This window comes from Dinoponera quadriceps, unplaced genomic scaffold (genome assembly GCF_001313825.1).
Source record: "Dinoponera quadriceps isolate SergipeBrazil2010 unplaced genomic scaffold, ASM131382v1 scaffold1852, whole genome shotgun sequence".
Taxonomy (NCBI): domain Eukaryota; kingdom Metazoa; phylum Arthropoda; class Insecta; order Hymenoptera; family Formicidae; genus Dinoponera; species Dinoponera quadriceps.
This window is the reverse complement of record NW_014556131.1, coordinates 12,947-29,423: the sequence shown is the minus strand read 5'-3', so window position 1 is coordinate 29,423 and position 16,477 is coordinate 12,947. Positions and strand designations below refer to the sequence as shown.

Here is a 16,477-nt window from a genome sequence, read left to right as displayed (position 1 = left end):
TTGCGCAGTACGCGTCTTCGGGCGGCGGCGGCGGCGGTGCCCGGCATAGGAACTCGCGGGGGTAGGGGACCCTGAGGGTGGCGAGAGGGTGATCGAGGAGAAATAAAGCCCCGAGCTCAGCCGGCGAATGCAGCAGCCGCGGATGCTGAAAATTCGTTCCGCTTGCTCGTAGTTCTCGTAGTGCTACGAAATTCGCGTTTCGCAGTGGAGTGAGAGAGAAGCGGACAGGTCGTACGGACGAGAACCGCGGTGCTGCGAGTTCACCGTACTACAATCAGCTCTATCTAGATCAGCACGCGTGCGTGCGTGCGTACGTGCGCGCGGGGTGCGTGTGACGACGATTCGAGTGCCGGGTGAACGAAGGCAGTGCGTGGAGTAACGTGTCAACGACTCCTCTCTCTCTCTCTCTCTCTCTCCCTCGTTGGCCCCATTTCAGTGGTATATATATCGTCTGGCAGCCAACTTCGCGAACGTGACGCTCTTTTACCCGGATATGCCGAGGCATGCGCCGTAAAAATCGACGGGATTGATGTATCGCAGAGCGCAGGTACATTACGCAGCGCCGCACGCATTTCGCGCGCTTGCATTTGCATGCGTTCGTCCTGTGCGCGGCGGCTCCTGTGACACAGCGCGCGCGACAGACCGAGTTCACTTGATTCACGGGCTCGTTAATAACTCAAGCAGCGAAATCTGCGGGAGCTGATTTTCACGCAGTATTTGCTGTACATTTTTTTGTCGGCAATTTGCTAGCAGAAATACAACGGGATCTGCTGGCAAAGATTATGATGATAGATGACAACGTAAACAGGATCTCCGTCACCATTTAAATGTGTTTAAACGAAATATACTACAGTTCCCGCTCGGTTTCTGCCGCCGATCTGCTGTCAAGTTATGTCAACAGGTTTTCTGTCAACAGAACATGAGCTTGATGCGGATACGGATTGGCTGTAGATCTGCTACGGTATTTCTGCTATCGAATCTGCTGCCTATGTGTCGGTATATTTCTAACGTTTCATTTGCGAGATCGCTGAAAGACGGATCGTTTCGAATTCATCTTCAGATGCTATACGGGTCGAAGCACCTGAAGATGAACCTGTGACGATTTTAGATCTGACTAGGAATGTTAGTCCGTCGCCCTTAAGCGGCTTTCATGAGTTATTACCGCTTCTATTATCGTGTCATCTCGCTAAAGGTGTTAAGGGTGATTTTGAATTTTGATTAATTTAATTGACAATTAACTCAGTGGAATCGGCTAATTGCATTAATTCAGCTAATTGATCAATGCGATCGATCAATTCCCTGTTGAATTAATTGCTGATTAGATTTAAATCATGATGGTGGTGGAACTAGGCATAAATCCCATAAGGAATATATATATATATATATATGTCATGCGTCTACTCTCTGCGAATCTATTCGTTTTTGTATTTACATGATGAGAAAAGAGTTATCGAGTCGCGATCGCACGAAAGAGATATCATGTACCTACTATATCAAGCGCACATGTCGTTTTCTAGATCTGCATCTACTATCTGCTATGCATAGCAGCAGTGGACCTAACGTTTACCTCCGATTCAGAGATTACTACGGCGAAAAGTCGAGGTTGCCCACCAGAATGCATTTGCCTTTCCCCGAAGCAGGTGAGAACAAGAGAAATCTCATCAAATATTCATGTATCATCAGTCATTAAATGGTTGCAAAATTTTTTTCGAGTTCGCAACCCATCTCGTATTCAATAAAAAAATGTATCATCAAAAAACATATTCTCGTATTGGACATGAGATGCATTGCACACAGACTTTTATATATTACTAGACTGTTATCTTCGACCAAGCAGCCTATTGGGATAGTCAGTCAAATTTTTTAGCAGTGGCCGCCATTTTGTGTATGGCAAATTTCATAATGTGAATTTGTTGGTGTGTGATAGTGGGTGGTTCATATACGGAACTTGCACCGTAAAATGAATTGATGCAAAATGCCAATATTTTTTTGCACGAGAGGCTGCGAAAATAAATTAAAGCATGATATGGAATAACGATTTTTTGGTAAATCATATTATTTACATCAATATTTTTGTAAGTAGAACATGAAACTTATGTGCCATTTTGCAAAATTCGCAATAATTAATGAGGAATTAATTATTTTGTCTGAGCGCACTGGAAGTGATAAGCCGAATTCTGTATTAAAAAATGGTTTACTTCTGAAGATCTTCTAGCAATGATAGTTTAACGAAGTATTAAGAGGCGAGAGGCGTGATTCTTTTCTGCGTATAATTCTTTGTCATATACCGCTCGCTGTTCACTTCGTTACTCCGCCTGTAGAAATCAGTTGATGTTCATTGTTTCTAGGAGATTTTCGGAAGTAAACAATTTTTCTTTATATAGAGTTCGGCCTACCGTTTGCCGTGTGCTCATTAGCCGAAACAAAATAATAAATGCCTTATTAAATATTGTGAATTTTGCAAAATGGTACGTGACTTTTCTGTTCCACCTGTTCTATCTGCACACCACGGGAACCGAGATTAGTTTGGGACACCCTGTATAAATTATTAAATATCTCATTAGCCAATTCGTCAACTTACAATCTAAAGATTTCCTCTTGGAACAGTTCCAATGAATATTTGAAAGCTACTATCATATGACTACTATCTAGTGACAAAATATTACCGGAACACTGGATATATAAAATGCCATGCACAAAATGGCCGTCAACTTTGCCTCACTTGCCTCTGCGAAGATAACAGTCTAGTAGTATAGAAGTCTACGACTTTTGTGGTTACGACTTTTAATCTGCCGATTGTGTGCGTACCTGTTTGTAAAACGATTTGAATTTTTTTTTCGACGAATTTCAAAACACACCCGACGCTCAATGACAAAACCTATATCTTATGAGAATTATTTAAAAATAAATCTTCCCATTGAGATCTGTGGGGTGGGAAAACGCACGATTCTATTATATTTATTAGATCGTTATTAAAATCGTAAACAGCAATATCTACTGCAACATCAAAAACTATTTTTCCACTTGAGATCGCTTTAGGTGCCATCGACTATACGATAGAATTAAAGCTTTCATTGTTATTCTGTGTATAGCCTCTTAAGCAATGCTCTAACAATTATATATTATCTATATTAATATATTAATATCTTTTAGCAATTAATATATTTTTTAAATAATTTGTTATAAATAGACCTAATCAAACTTCAAGATGTATATATTTTAGTTAAAAAATGGAATTATAACAGAGCAGCATAATTGTGATACTGCGACACTTTTGCTACGTAAGATATATATTAAAGGTTCTAAAACGTATGTTCTTCGAACATTTTGTTTGAATGTAACCAAACCGAATGAACGTAAAGCGGATACACCGCGCTGAAACTCCGCATAAAAGTCGAATACAGTTATACCAATTAAGCGGCAAAAAGAAACTTCGATTTCGGTTCAACCGTTTCGTTTAAATAGACAATTCCGGGTGGTTTTTGAGCAAAAGGTATAAACTATTATTTAAGGAAAACAAAAATTTTTTCGATTTTTTTTAAATTTCGAAGTGGCCTTAATAGATTGAATGATTGTTGAAAAGATTACAATCATTCTGCTAATTTACTGTCTGTATTTGCTATTATTTATTTTCATTTTAATAAGTTTAAACCATAATTATATTTTTATCTGTTTGTAGAAGATAAATCTAAGAAATAAATGTCTAACATAAGAAAATATAATGTACAATTTATTGTGCAGTTTATGATAATAGTGTTCATAGAAGAAAACTATAATTATCGATGCTGTTTTGCTTCAAAGCCACAGATTATCTAGACTTTATATTCAAGGGACTTAGGACTTACAGACATATCGGTTATTGTAGAATGGCCTTTTTGTTCGACTCAAAACTCAAACTCACTACGCTCATCCTTTCAGGTGCTTTGCAACACAGGCGGCCTCGAGGATATCCCGGCGAATCAGCTGCCGGAGACCGTGGAGGAGCTGTCACTGACAAAGAATAACTTCCCGGTGATCAGAGGCGATGCCTTCGCCGGTCTCCGAATCTTGCGCAAGCTTACCTTGGATGGCAATAACATCACTTCCATACGGCCGTTCGCGTTCCGCGGCTTGAATCGGCTGCGAGAACTCTCGATCCAACACACCCCATTGCCATGCATCGAAAAGTTCTCGTTCGCCGCTCTGCAGAACGTCTCGGTGTTATTGTTGGCGAACAACAAGATCCGTTACGTCGAGGGCTACTCGTTCGCCGGCACATCGAACGTGCAGGTGATCCTGCTGATCAACAACCCGCTGTTGACTGTCCAGAGCCACGCATTCGCTGGTCTTACCAATGTCGTCCGACTCGTCTTCCCATCCGGCATCCGCACCATCGAGCAGGACGCGTTCCACGGTCTGCAGCATGTCGGCCTGCTCAAACTCACCTACATGGACTTGTCCGGTCTGCGGGCGTACACGTTTCGCGGCCTCTCACACGTGTACTCACTCAATATCCAGGAGAGCGATCTTGGGGTGGTGCAGAAGGATGCGTTCGCCGACCTTGCCCACGTGGATCGGCTCAATATACTTAATAACAAGGTTGACCTAATCGAACGTTTGCACCTGCGCCACGACAACTATATCGATTTACTACGTTTTCACGGCAATCACGTACTGGAAGCGCCGCGGCATCCCCGAGACATCCTCTTGGAGGTGAAGACACTGAGCGCGATCGACAATCACTTCCCGTGCGACTGCCAGGCCCACAACGTCCTCGAGAGTGACTTCGTGCGCGGCAACAGCGTCGAATTCCAGCGGCGCAACTACTGCATCTCGCCGTTCGAATACAACGGCAAGCCGATGAACGTGGTGGACTTCGACCTGGTCGCCCGATGCCACGACAACGTGATGCAGGACAACCTAGGCTCGGGCGTCGTCGGCGTCTCTTGTCTGTCAACGTTGCTGTTCGGCTTCCTGTTCTTGGCCAAATTTTTCCGATGAACGCTCTTTCGGCCATTCTCCCGTCAGTCATCCTCGTCTTCTATATTTACTCCTTATTGGTAGATATTCGCCTCGGACTCCGACGAGAGCCATTTCATATCGCGTGCTTATTGTTGTATCGATTCTACTGGCGCGTCGCCAGTTTTCATGAGGCCTCGTAATCCGGTAAAATCGTGGAAGCCCGTTTCGCTTCGTTATCGTTTTCCCGTAGCATCGTATCTCGATGACTTCTGATTTGCTTCTGGAATGAGTATCCTGTCATCATTTCGTCTTCAGAGAGGAATAAGTACATATCTGCTTCTCTCTTACAAATTTCAACGGCGCATATAATGGTTGATCGTTAGGCGAGGAGAATATTATTAATGAGAGAAACAAAGATGTAAATGCAGAACTGCAGCGGTAGAGAAGATGTTATTCCGGCAACATTCGTTCGCAATATCGTTTTCGGTGAAAAGCGGATCGAGCCTGTAATCAATCAATAATTAAATAACACTGTTGCTGTTGTTGTGATGACGGATCCGCAAAATGCGAGCGATAATTCGCGCATAAATGGATACATATCCTCTCGTACGTATGAAAGTAAATCGAACGTGATATACATATCGAGAAAATCGTTTTATCTAATATCGAACGTCTCTTAGTTATCGTAAAATATTAGTATGACATTTAAGAAAGTCTAATCGAATATAACTCCAAGCATACGGCCTTAAATTGTTTCATATATTACCATTAAGTATAAAAAATGCACGAATACTTTGAGGAAATATATCGTTTCCTTTGAAAATGTAGAGGAACCCGTCTTTGTTTCTTTCTTCTTTCGCGATTGTCAGTCGTGGATACGTCGTGACCTTACATAATAATGAGTAAGCTTCGTGATATCGTATTTATATAAAAATTGTCTTGCATACTTTTCATATTTTTGGTAGATCTCTAAATTTAATTAAGAAGATATAAAAATGTCTTTTGAAATTTTCCTGATTGGAATATTAACACATTCGGTACGTACTAGTTGCAGGATTTCGGTATCAGGTGAATATTTACGTTAACTGACAGCTAGAAATATCAATTGAAACGTTTAGTCGTTTTTATATTGAGCAATGCTCCAATTAATTTTCGCGCGTATTTTTACCGTGTAAAAGTATTTATATAATTCTATGTAGTCTATACGATGTATAAATTTTACAGAAAGAATTTAGTATTTTGCCGGCAAAATTTTCAAATATGGCATTCCCTTAAGAGTTGTTGCATGAATAATATTCATTGTTAAGTTATCATTAGCCTTTACGATATCCGACTCACGCAAAAGGCGTTGACGTATTTTGCAATCGACGGTATGTGTGAGTGTGCGTGAGTCTGCGCGCATCTTAATGTAATTAACAAGTATTCGTTCGTGTATAGTTTTACTTTACAGGTGTGTTTATAAAACATCCAGTACACACATACATACTTAACATAGCGCGCGCGTACGCACGCACGCACGCACGCACGCACGCACGCACGCACACACACACACACACACACACACACACACACACACATACACACACACACACACACACACACGTTCAAGAAATGCGTATATATATATCTATTACACGTAAAAGAAAGCATCGAGCTATCTTAAAGAGATATGACACACGTTCTATAATCAATATATATAGATTGATTATAAAACTACTTACAGATCCTTAAATAATAATTTTAGAGCCGCAGGAATGAACGCTTGGCTCCTCTTGATCATCGCTGATACATATTAAATTTAACATAAAATTGATAGTCATGTTACTTTTTGCTTTCACTGCGACATACAAATTACAGCCAAATTACAATTATTTACTCTCTAATTCCAAAGAAGCAAATTGACTGAGGTTAGTTTTGACTCCTTTTTTATAGTTGTCATGATGCTTTTACAACCATTAATACAGCTAAAACAGTGTTTGTTACTGCTGTCACAGCGACTTTATATCAATTAATGCAACTAAAATGGTTACGACTTAATTTTGGTTCTTATTATAGCTGTCATGACGCTTTTACAGCTAAAAGTCCAGCAAAATAACATTTGCAGCTAAACAACCATAATTAAAGTTAGCAAGACATTTTTATCGTCGCAGCGAATATAGCCGTGTTACTTGGGTTGATCAGAATCCCACATCAAAACCATAGCCATCTATGTCCACACTCAGCTCGTGTTTTGATGGCAGGGCCTGCTGACAAATAGATGTCAGATTGCTAGAATAATCAGGAGCAAAAACCACGCAGAACTTGCCGCCGAATTGCGCGCAGCAAGTTTACTTGGCTTTTGCTATTAATTTGCCGTCAGATCGGTTCTCTTCGGCTAATCTGCTCCGAACAGATCCTATGTTATATCTGATGTCTTTCTGCATACAAAATTTGCAATTTTGAGCAGGCTCTGCTTAAAATTTGTTTGCATAAGTTTAGCTGTCTGGGTATATGTTTAATTATGTTGACGTGAAAGATCATCAGAAAGCGCTCGACATAAATCGGTAATAACGTCCGGCGAGAAAAGGAAACAAAATAAGTGGATTGAATTCATTCGTTTTGTGAGATATATTGATTACGACCGTTTAATATATTCGTTACTGTGATAAGAATATTTTTCTCTTTGATCTCCGAGAGAAATATAATATTCACTCCTTCTTTTCAAATTATTTTAAACATGAATCGCGTGTTTGAAACATTTGTAAAGTAAGAGAGATAAATTGGGGCTTCGAAAAGCCTAAAATATTTTTAAGTGCGATTATTTTTAATGTTAATAAGTATGCCATCCTGTCGATATTTTTTAATTCGCATATTATTGACGTATTAGAAAGATGGTATGCTCAATATCTTAGGCGAATAACTCTTTACCTTGTAAATCTTATTTTATAATTTTCGTATACGTACATCCTATAATCGTGACAATCGAACGAAAAATTCGATTATATCGCGTGCGCGAAAATGGAAATCATTATTATAAAATTCCGCCATGACGTTCAACTTTGGCTGTTGCTTTAGAAATTATTTGCCATTATAACACATCGTAAGACATGCGAAAATTTACCTTTTTAATTTAAAGAATCATTGATTAGTTAGAAATTTCTGAAACATGATGATATACAAAATATTCTCGAATTACATTTGATACTATAAACAATTGTATACACAATTTGTATAAAAAACGTTTACTGTGCCAATGTTTTGTATTTACTTGCTATCATGAATTGCGCAAGACACAGGAGTGAGAGAACACTAAGTAGAGGAAGCAATTGTAAAACAAGATATATGCCATAAAATGTTTCGTTCTTCATATAATCACGTTGTGAGGAATGCTTTTTAGGTGAGAATACATGACGTCCAAGAACTATACATACTATGGACAAAATCAGAGCTACGAAATATAATGCTACATATGCTTACGACTAAAAGGAGAAAAAGAAACTATATAAAGCGTGTTTCGCTGCCACTTACAACGTAAGATTTGCTTGGCCTTCGGTCAGCATAATAACCGAGGACCAACCTAGCTTATATTTTTTACTAATGTTTAAAATAGCGTTTAATAGATACGATCATTCAGAACTGTAATCTTTCATTGTAGTTAGAATGTTCTGTCATATAATGGAATAAAACATTGACACGTAATCCTGTGAATGCTAAAAATAAATAAATATACAGGATATCTCAGACCTATACTCAACTGTTATACTTGTAGATAAGAAATCCAGATATTAAATTGTTGTCGAACATGAGATGGGAGATTTCATGAATTCATCAATAATATGTGCCTAAAATTAATAGAACTTATAGAGTACGAAAATTTAAATAATTAACGTATATTTTTTATCGCGATTATTTAATTAACAATATACCCTTTACAGTGAGAGTATACATTTTATTCTATATTTATTTTAATCTAGCACGTTGGGAGGAGGGGGGGATTTAATGAAGTGGAACAGTCGGTGGGTCAGGAACGGGATCGAATTCTCCAACGCTCTCCATATATTGAATGTCCTTGCGATACAGCCTCAATTCCCAGTACATTCGTGACTCCATGGTAGTTAAGTCGATACCAAGATCTTCTAGAGTAGGTAATTCTTTCAGTACACGGTCGGATATAGATTCCTGTGAAGCAAAGTTAAATAATATTATCTGTCCTACCTAATGTGTACGAGGAGCCGTTAGAATTTATATTCATTTTATAGTACAATACGGCTATATTTTGCAATATATTAAAACGTACCCTTTCTAGATGTTCCCACTGCAAATATCCGAGTGGATTCGCGGGACTTATGATTTCATTCAAGGTAACTTTGAGCTGGAAGAGTGGAGCATACTTCAAGTCTATTCTCCTATAACCATAATCTTCTGGATTACGCATACGTATTCGATGGAACCAATCTAACAATTCAGACAACTTGTAACGTCTTGGCCTGTATAAGGATAATACTAACATAAGAACGTAAGAACGTGAGAAATTGCATGTATGATCATGTAAGCTGATTGTACGCATACACACCCTACAAATTGATAAGTTTTACCAGCGGTATTGGGATCTTTTGCGATAGCCACGATACCTCCAGCAACATCGTACACAGCTACTGGCTGTTTTTCAGTTTGTTCACCCTTTTTCCACATTGGTATAGTTCTGCAAGAAAATATATTTGGTTAACGATAATCACTATTTGTAACGCATCAAGCTATATTGTAACGCATGGCAGTTACTTGGGAAAATATTATACTTGGAAGGATTGACTTTAACACGATCAAATAATTAATCACTGAAATCGAGTGAACATATTACAGTGTGTTAAATGCTAGAAGATTTATTCCATACATAATTTACCTCATATGACGTCTCATTAAACCTGAATAGAGATTTAAAAATCGGTCCTCTTGGCCCCATATTTCCGACGGCCGTATAATTGTAGCCTCGGGAAACTCCTCTCGTACTGCTTGCTCTCCTTTCCATTTTGTGTAAAGAAATCGGGAACCGCTTTCCAATACATGTGACTTAACGTGAAAAAGTTGTTAATAAAGTAAAATCATAAACATTATCACGTTTTATTCAATGTGTCATAAGATAAAATTACTTTTCAATTTACCTCTATTTTATCACCTACATTTAGAGCTGACAAATGGATGAAACGTTCAACATTTGCTTCCTTGCATAATCTAGCAAGTCTTCTGGCTCCTTCAACATGTACATCAGAGAAAGTAAAGTTTTTAGTTTCCCAATCTCGTCCAATCAGATTGATAACAACATTAGAATACTTGATACACTTCCTTATGGAGTTTTCGTCACGGAGATGAAATGGTTGAAACAAGATTTGTCCAAGATCTCCGCAAAGTTTTAACGGCAAACAATCATACATATCACATTTGTATGGTATTATTACCTACAAATAGGATTGAATAATTAATTAAAGAATTGATTGTACTATTATTTGACTATTATTGTAATCCCGATACAACAGCCGCATTCATCAAAAGCAGCAAACATTTTGTACTTGCATTGTCTGCAACTGTTATAAAATTTTCTTCTGAGCAACATTAGCAATTATGATTTTTCATTGTGTTCAATAAGTAATTGCTATTTTCCCAGCATACATTTGATATTTATTGGATTGCTTAGTAAAATATATTGGAAAAGAATGAACGACTAAGTGTCATTCAGTAAAAAATCAGCAATATAGCACATACTAAGCTGCATTTTCTGCTGAATATAACCAATGACAACAGGACGATTAATTCAATAGCTAAATCAAACATTAGTTTAAACGGTGATCGTTCTTTTTAATAGTTTGCATATAATTTTTATATATACCTGAGTACCAATTTTCCCAAGACGATTACACACATACCGTCCAACAAACCCAGTTGCGCCAAATAATGTACACACCATTCCATTGAAAGAACTACGACCACCGGTGCCTCTTTTTAAGGAAGCGGTAGTCGGGTTTTTTATAATCCGTGGTTCCGAGGAGTAATAACGAGTAGAATTCGTCTGCACCGCGACAGCAGCGATACATATTGTCTGCTGCTCTAAAATGCACAACAAATGCAATTGTTATGGTTATATAATTATAAATCAATATATATTACAGGTATAAATGAAGCGATAGTTTTATAACACATTGGTATCGCGGGTCTTCAAAGAACACACTAAATTATTATTATAAAAGATATATATGAAAATAGAAATCTTACTTGCTGCTCGTACAGTGTATCTCGGAATCAAAGCAGCCATTTTCGTTGGCAGTCCATGCAAACTACCTTCCTTCCTTCCTTCAACAGATGGCTCTGGAACTCTAATTAGGGCGTTCAAAAATTTTATCCTGGGATGCGTTCAGAAATCCTACTCGACCGATTACAGTAGTCGTCAATTGACCAATTGAGATAGAAAGAGCAAATATTTTTCTATTATGATTGATTTATAAACGCAATTCTACCCATATAGTAGAATCTCTGAATGCATCCCTGAGAGTAGAGCAGGGTGAGAAATTTCAGGGTGGATTCGGGTGCATTTGACGAGAGTTTTTAATAGCGTTTTCCATTTATTGAATTGGTATCCTTTTAAATGTATTTCGAAATGCGCTGACAATACAAATTAATAGTTCATTGGCGTTTTCGACTCGTTAACTTAACCCGACTCAGCCAGCGTTCCAGTAATTTTTACAATTTTATTGCAATTTATTGGCGTTTTAAATATGCTGACTCGATTCGGGCAGCGTTCCGCTAGAGTCCTAGATAATAGAGAAGCCACGATGGACCTAAGAATCTAGAAACGGAGCGTAAAGTCCGTATCAGACTGTAGATCCAGTATATGTATAACCAATAGCGGCATTTGGTGGGAATAGCGTCGGAGAAATACTACAGCGCATGCGTTGCATTACTATCGACCAAACATGGCCAATTATGGCAAGAGCGTTATCCTGGTTAAACTTACTCGCGAAACGTTTCTTCATGTTTAGCCAATCGAATCAAAATTGGTGGCAAAAATGGTGTGGCATTATTGGAAGTCAAATCCTGTTTTCTTCGACGAAAATCTAACCGGTGATAGATATTTTTCCTTGATAAAGACGGATTTTCCTATCTTACTAGAAAATCTTCCTCTGTAATTGCGCCTGAATATGTGGTTCCAACAAGATGCATGTCCGTTGCATACATCGATAGTTGCTGCAAACTGCATTAAATGTACCGTCCTTGATTATTATTTCTGGGGAAGGATAAACGTCTATCATGAACGTCCGACTACGAGGGACAATATGATTCGTAGAATAAGTGAAGCAATTCGATCCTTAGGTGCTGAAGAAATTCTTCGAGCAATCAATTGCTTTCAAAATAAAGTAGATGCTTGCATCGCAGAGAATGGTGCTCACTTTGAACACTCAGTCGCTTAGGCAAACATACATTCATTTATCCCAGAATCGCAAGGGGACTCATGTTAATCTAACACCCCGAACATGAGAGACAAAAAAATAATGAACTTGTAATAAACAATTACACAGTTTTTTTAAAGATAATTATGTTATATATTTAATTCGTTTTTATTACACCAATTGATTAGTCTCATCACTCTGTGTATAAAAGTTTAGTTTATTAGGATTACGGAAAACTGAATGTTTTACAGGATATATTGTATTTTGTCCAAATGTTGAAATTTTCAAGTTTTATAAACTTTTTAATGAAAAAAATTTGATTATAGTGTTTGGGAAAGCTTTCAAAATAAGCTATAAGAATATGTATTGAAAAATAGAGCGTACCATTTGAAAAAATCAACCTTAATATGACTTTTAAACGATTATTCAAGATCAAATCAATGACATTACCTTATGTACACCTTGAAGCCATACAACTTTTGTCTGAAACGTTTTTTTTTTTCCAAAATACCCTGCTTCCAAGATAAAAGGGGTGTATGGGTGTTCATCCAGGGTTCAAACATCCTGTATATTTATACCAGGTGTAGAATTATGAAACCGGAATTTTTTTGTAAAAATTACACGTTTGTTGTTTGAAAATGATAAAAAATATTTTATTCAAAATAATGTCCATTGCTATTTATACATTTTTCCCACCTCTCCGGCAGTTTATGAATGCCACGCCAAAAAAACATTTCTTCTTTTGAAGCGAACCAGCTATCGAGCCATTTTCGTATATTTTCATACGAATTGTTCAGCGAGAGCGTGTCCCATTGATGCGAATAGATGAATAATCGGACGGAGCCAAGTCTGGAGAATAAGCCGCATGCGTTAGTATTTCCCAACTGAACGCCTCGATCGTTTCCCTGACCCGTTTTGCTGTGTGTGATGGGGCATTATCATGGAGCAAAATGACTTTGTGTTGCCTTTTTCCATATTCCGGTCGTTTTTCACGCGATTTAAATCGATCATTTGCTGTTGGTAGCGATCAGTGTTAACAGTGGTAACGGTTTCACCTNCTTTCCCATGGCTTTCAAACGAATTGAGACAGCTTTCTGCGTCACATTCAATTCATCCGCGAGTTCTTCTTGAGTTTGAGTATCATCTTCATCCAATAAGGCTTGCAATTCGTTGTCTGCGAACTTTTTCGGTAGTTTCCCACTTCGTTTCTCACGTCAAAATCACCACTTTTGAATTTTTTGAACCACTCGAAATACTGTGTTTTACCAAGAGCATGTTCACCGTAAGCTTCGACAAGCATTCGATGCGCAGCAGTTTTCTTCAAATGATAACAAAAAACCAATGCTGTCCGCAAATCGTAGTTCGTAGGCACAAAACTCGACATGTTTAAGGTTATAGAAAAATATACCGGTGTATGGAACTTGGGTTGTTGTGTGTTGAGAATCTTCGTCAGCTGTTAGAGGGAGATGATGGCGCTGCAGAAGCGGTCTTACGGTCCCTAAATTGATGGCTAGCACCATCTATAGGGAAATTCCGGTTTCATACTTCTACACCTGGTATGTACACGCCTGCGCGCGCGCACACACACACACACATATTTATATATGCGCTTATCTCATACTTTATTGTATCACATGTAACATTCACGTCGCATTCCTCGCGTTAACGTAATTAGTAGTCGTTCGTTTAATGCGCATCCGATTGTGAATCGTTAATAATTCAGACGCTATACTGTTGATTTTAAGAATAGCTGCGTTGAATGAAGCTGCGAAGAAGAAAGTAGCTAGTAATTGCTTTTTGTTACACTTTACAACTATTATAAGATTTTTGCTCAACGATACTAACAATTTATGCTGCTCCAACATATTTACTAAACGGTTCAGTATATTAACACTTTGCTATCGGATGACGCAGTACTACGTCTTTTCAAAAGTAAAACTGAGAGCGGTTGATGTACTAGTACGTTTTTCTTAAAAAACTAGAATGGTAAAAAAAAACAAGGAAAAACAATTTTTCTGTATATTAAGCTTGACAAATAAAAGTTAAGTAATAAGTTTCTAAATATTATATGTATATTATAATATTTTTAGAGCACCTGAAGTTATATATTTGTTAATTTTTGTCAAAGAGTTTGTTGTTGAGATGCGTAGGGACTTGTCGCTATATCATTACATTTACTATCTGACGTGTGGGCTATCGGTTTCGCAAAGATTGATTGAAACCCGCGTGTAATTCAAAGAAAATAAACTTTATTTTATTAAATTATGTAAATTTATTGTATTAATTTTTCTATTTTAAGATGTTATTTCTTTAAGTTGTATTTCAGTTGTATTTTATTTCTTTGAGTTGTGTTTCAGTTACGTAACAAACATTTTAATACATAGATAAGCATTTTTTAATTAAATATATCGTATCGTTTATTATTTTTTGATATTTAGAAACAGACGTATTAATATTTCATTATCTTTTTCCCAAAGGAGGTCCTCGTTCTCAGTGTTATGCATGCAACAAATATAGCCCGCTCCGAGCATACGATCTTAAACTAAACCTCTCCGCCAGCATAGTGTTAAAAGTATGCTGGAAAAAATGACGACCGTTGATATCGTTCAGCAAAAAAATCTTAAAGCAATTGCAAAGCTGTTGGCAGCGCAGCGCAAAATAATTATTAAGCTGTTTTTTCTGCTGAACACAGCCATTGTTCCATATATGTATATATATATATATATATATATATATATATACACACACACATACACACGATATTAGCGGTAGTTATTTTTTCCAGCATACTTTTAATATGCTGGACCGCTTAGTAAACATGTTGGAACAGCATAAATTACTAATGTCGTTCAGCAAAAAATCTTATAATCGTTGCAAAGTGCATCGGAAAACAATTATTAGCTATTTTTTTCTGCTGAACGCAGCTATTTTTAGAATCAACTTGTGCTGTGTGGCGTCCGAATTATTAAAGATTCACAATCGCATGCGCATTAAACGAACGATTACTAATTTCATTAACGCGAGGAATGCGAACGTTACATGTGATACAATAAAGTACGAGATAAGCGCAGTCTTAATTGATCCTTGACGGAATGTTTAATTCGCGCGTCCGGACACTGCGCCTTCATGCGTCATTTGTCACGTAAGAATTATGAATTTGTATAATTCTTTCGTTGTTATGTTAGGCACACGCGTGGCTGCATATTACATAATATATGTACAAGTGTTTCATCGCGTAATCGCAAGCAAATCAAATATTGGCCAGTTAATTTATATCGCACCGCGAAATAATTCACCCTTCGTATTCGCGTTGCGAGTTCTCTTGCGAAATGTCCAGCGGTTTCGCAGTCATTTGTAAACACGTTAAGCGTGCGAGAGAGACCATAATTTGCGATCGATATTATTTAATCTTGAAGAATAAAGCGATAAATCACACTTTTGGGTAAAATTATTTTGTCTCACAGTGGAAATTATTTTGTCTCACAGTGGAAAAGAAAACCCCAAAAGTTGTGGTTTTTTGGCCAACACAAAGATTGATTCTGTAAGTACATCTCTTTAACATATTTTCAATACAAGATATCCGCAAAGCTCAGGGCTAAACTTGGAAAATGTATTAACAAGGTTGAATAGGTGAAAAAAAGGTTAATATAAATTTGGCTCGAAAATGCTTTATTAAAAAGAGATAAACATTCAAAAATTTATGAGCAGGATGTCTATAATTCGCTATACGGAATCATTGAATTAGAATAGTTTACACGTTTCGATCTGTTCCATGGATTTTATCAGTTGTTGCAATAGTTACAATAAATGTCCTAAAACTCTTCTTACTATAAGAATGCAAGTTTCTACTCGTCGAACTAATGACTGCTCTTTCGAATATTCCTACTGTACTAGAAATAGTAATAAATATATTTTAAATACACTCTCAAAACTGGTTTTCTGTTTCTATCAGATTATCGTAGACTAATTGTTTTGCACGGACCCATAAATAAAAGTTAAGAGGCATTAAATCTAATGACTAGAGGCTAAATAATTTATCTGCAATGACTGATCCAACGCTGAGCAATTATTAATTATAAAACTCATGTACATTCCTTCCAAAATGGGGCAGAGCACTATTA

General features: G+C 37.5%; 2 protein-coding genes across 2 annotated transcripts; one reads left to right on the top strand and one right to left on the bottom strand.

Annotated features, from left to right (window-relative positions):
• Window positions 1-50: 50 nt before the first annotated feature.
• LOC106746911 (leucine-rich repeat and immunoglobulin-like domain-containing nogo receptor-interacting protein 1) lies at window positions 51-6,488 on the top strand. The gene is made up of 3 exons (XM_014624056.1): window positions 51-547; window positions 1,518-1,640; window positions 3,919-6,488. The coding sequence occupies exons 1-3, from the start codon at window positions 530-532 to the stop codon at window positions 4,978-4,980; spliced, it is 1,203 nt and encodes a 400-aa protein (XP_014479542.1). The 5' UTR covers window positions 51-529; the 3' UTR covers window positions 4,981-6,488.
• A 2,321-nt stretch (window positions 6,489-8,809) lies between these two features.
• On the bottom strand, window positions 8,810-11,268 carry LOC106746910 (NADH dehydrogenase [ubiquinone] 1 alpha subcomplex subunit 9, mitochondrial). Its single transcript, XM_014624055.1, has 7 exons — window positions 11,185-11,268; window positions 10,802-11,019; window positions 10,080-10,373; window positions 9,821-9,987; window positions 9,494-9,622; window positions 9,218-9,407; window positions 8,810-9,099 (listed from the first exon to the last, which is right to left on the bottom strand). Exons 1-7 carry the CDS (start codon window positions 11,222-11,224, stop codon window positions 8,917-8,919), a joined length of 1,221 nt encoding a protein of 406 aa, XP_014479541.1. The 5' UTR covers window positions 11,225-11,268; the 3' UTR covers window positions 8,810-8,916.
• Window positions 11,269-16,477: the final 5,209 nt, after the last annotated feature.

What these genes read in the sequence shown, in the direction of transcription:
- LOC106746911 (XM_014624056.1), top strand. An exon ending in TTTGCCTTTCCCCGAAGCAG is followed by an intron (nt 1,641 to 3,918) that starts GTGAGAACAAGA and finishes TCATCCTTTCAG; the next exon opens with GTGCTTTGCAACACAGGCGG.
- LOC106746910 (XM_014624055.1), bottom strand. Translation starts at nt 11,224, where the DNA reads ATGGCTGCTTTGATTCCGAGATACACTGTACGAGCAGCAA. An exon ending in ATGTAGGTGATAAAATAGAG is followed by an intron (nt 9,988 to 10,079) that starts GTAAATTGAAAA and finishes TTTCACGTTAAG; the next exon opens with TCACATGTATTGGAAAGCGG. An exon ending in TTAATGAGACGTCATATGAG is followed by an intron (nt 9,623 to 9,820) that starts GTAAATTATGTA and finishes ATTTTCTTGCAG; the next exon opens with AACTATACCAATGTGGAAAA.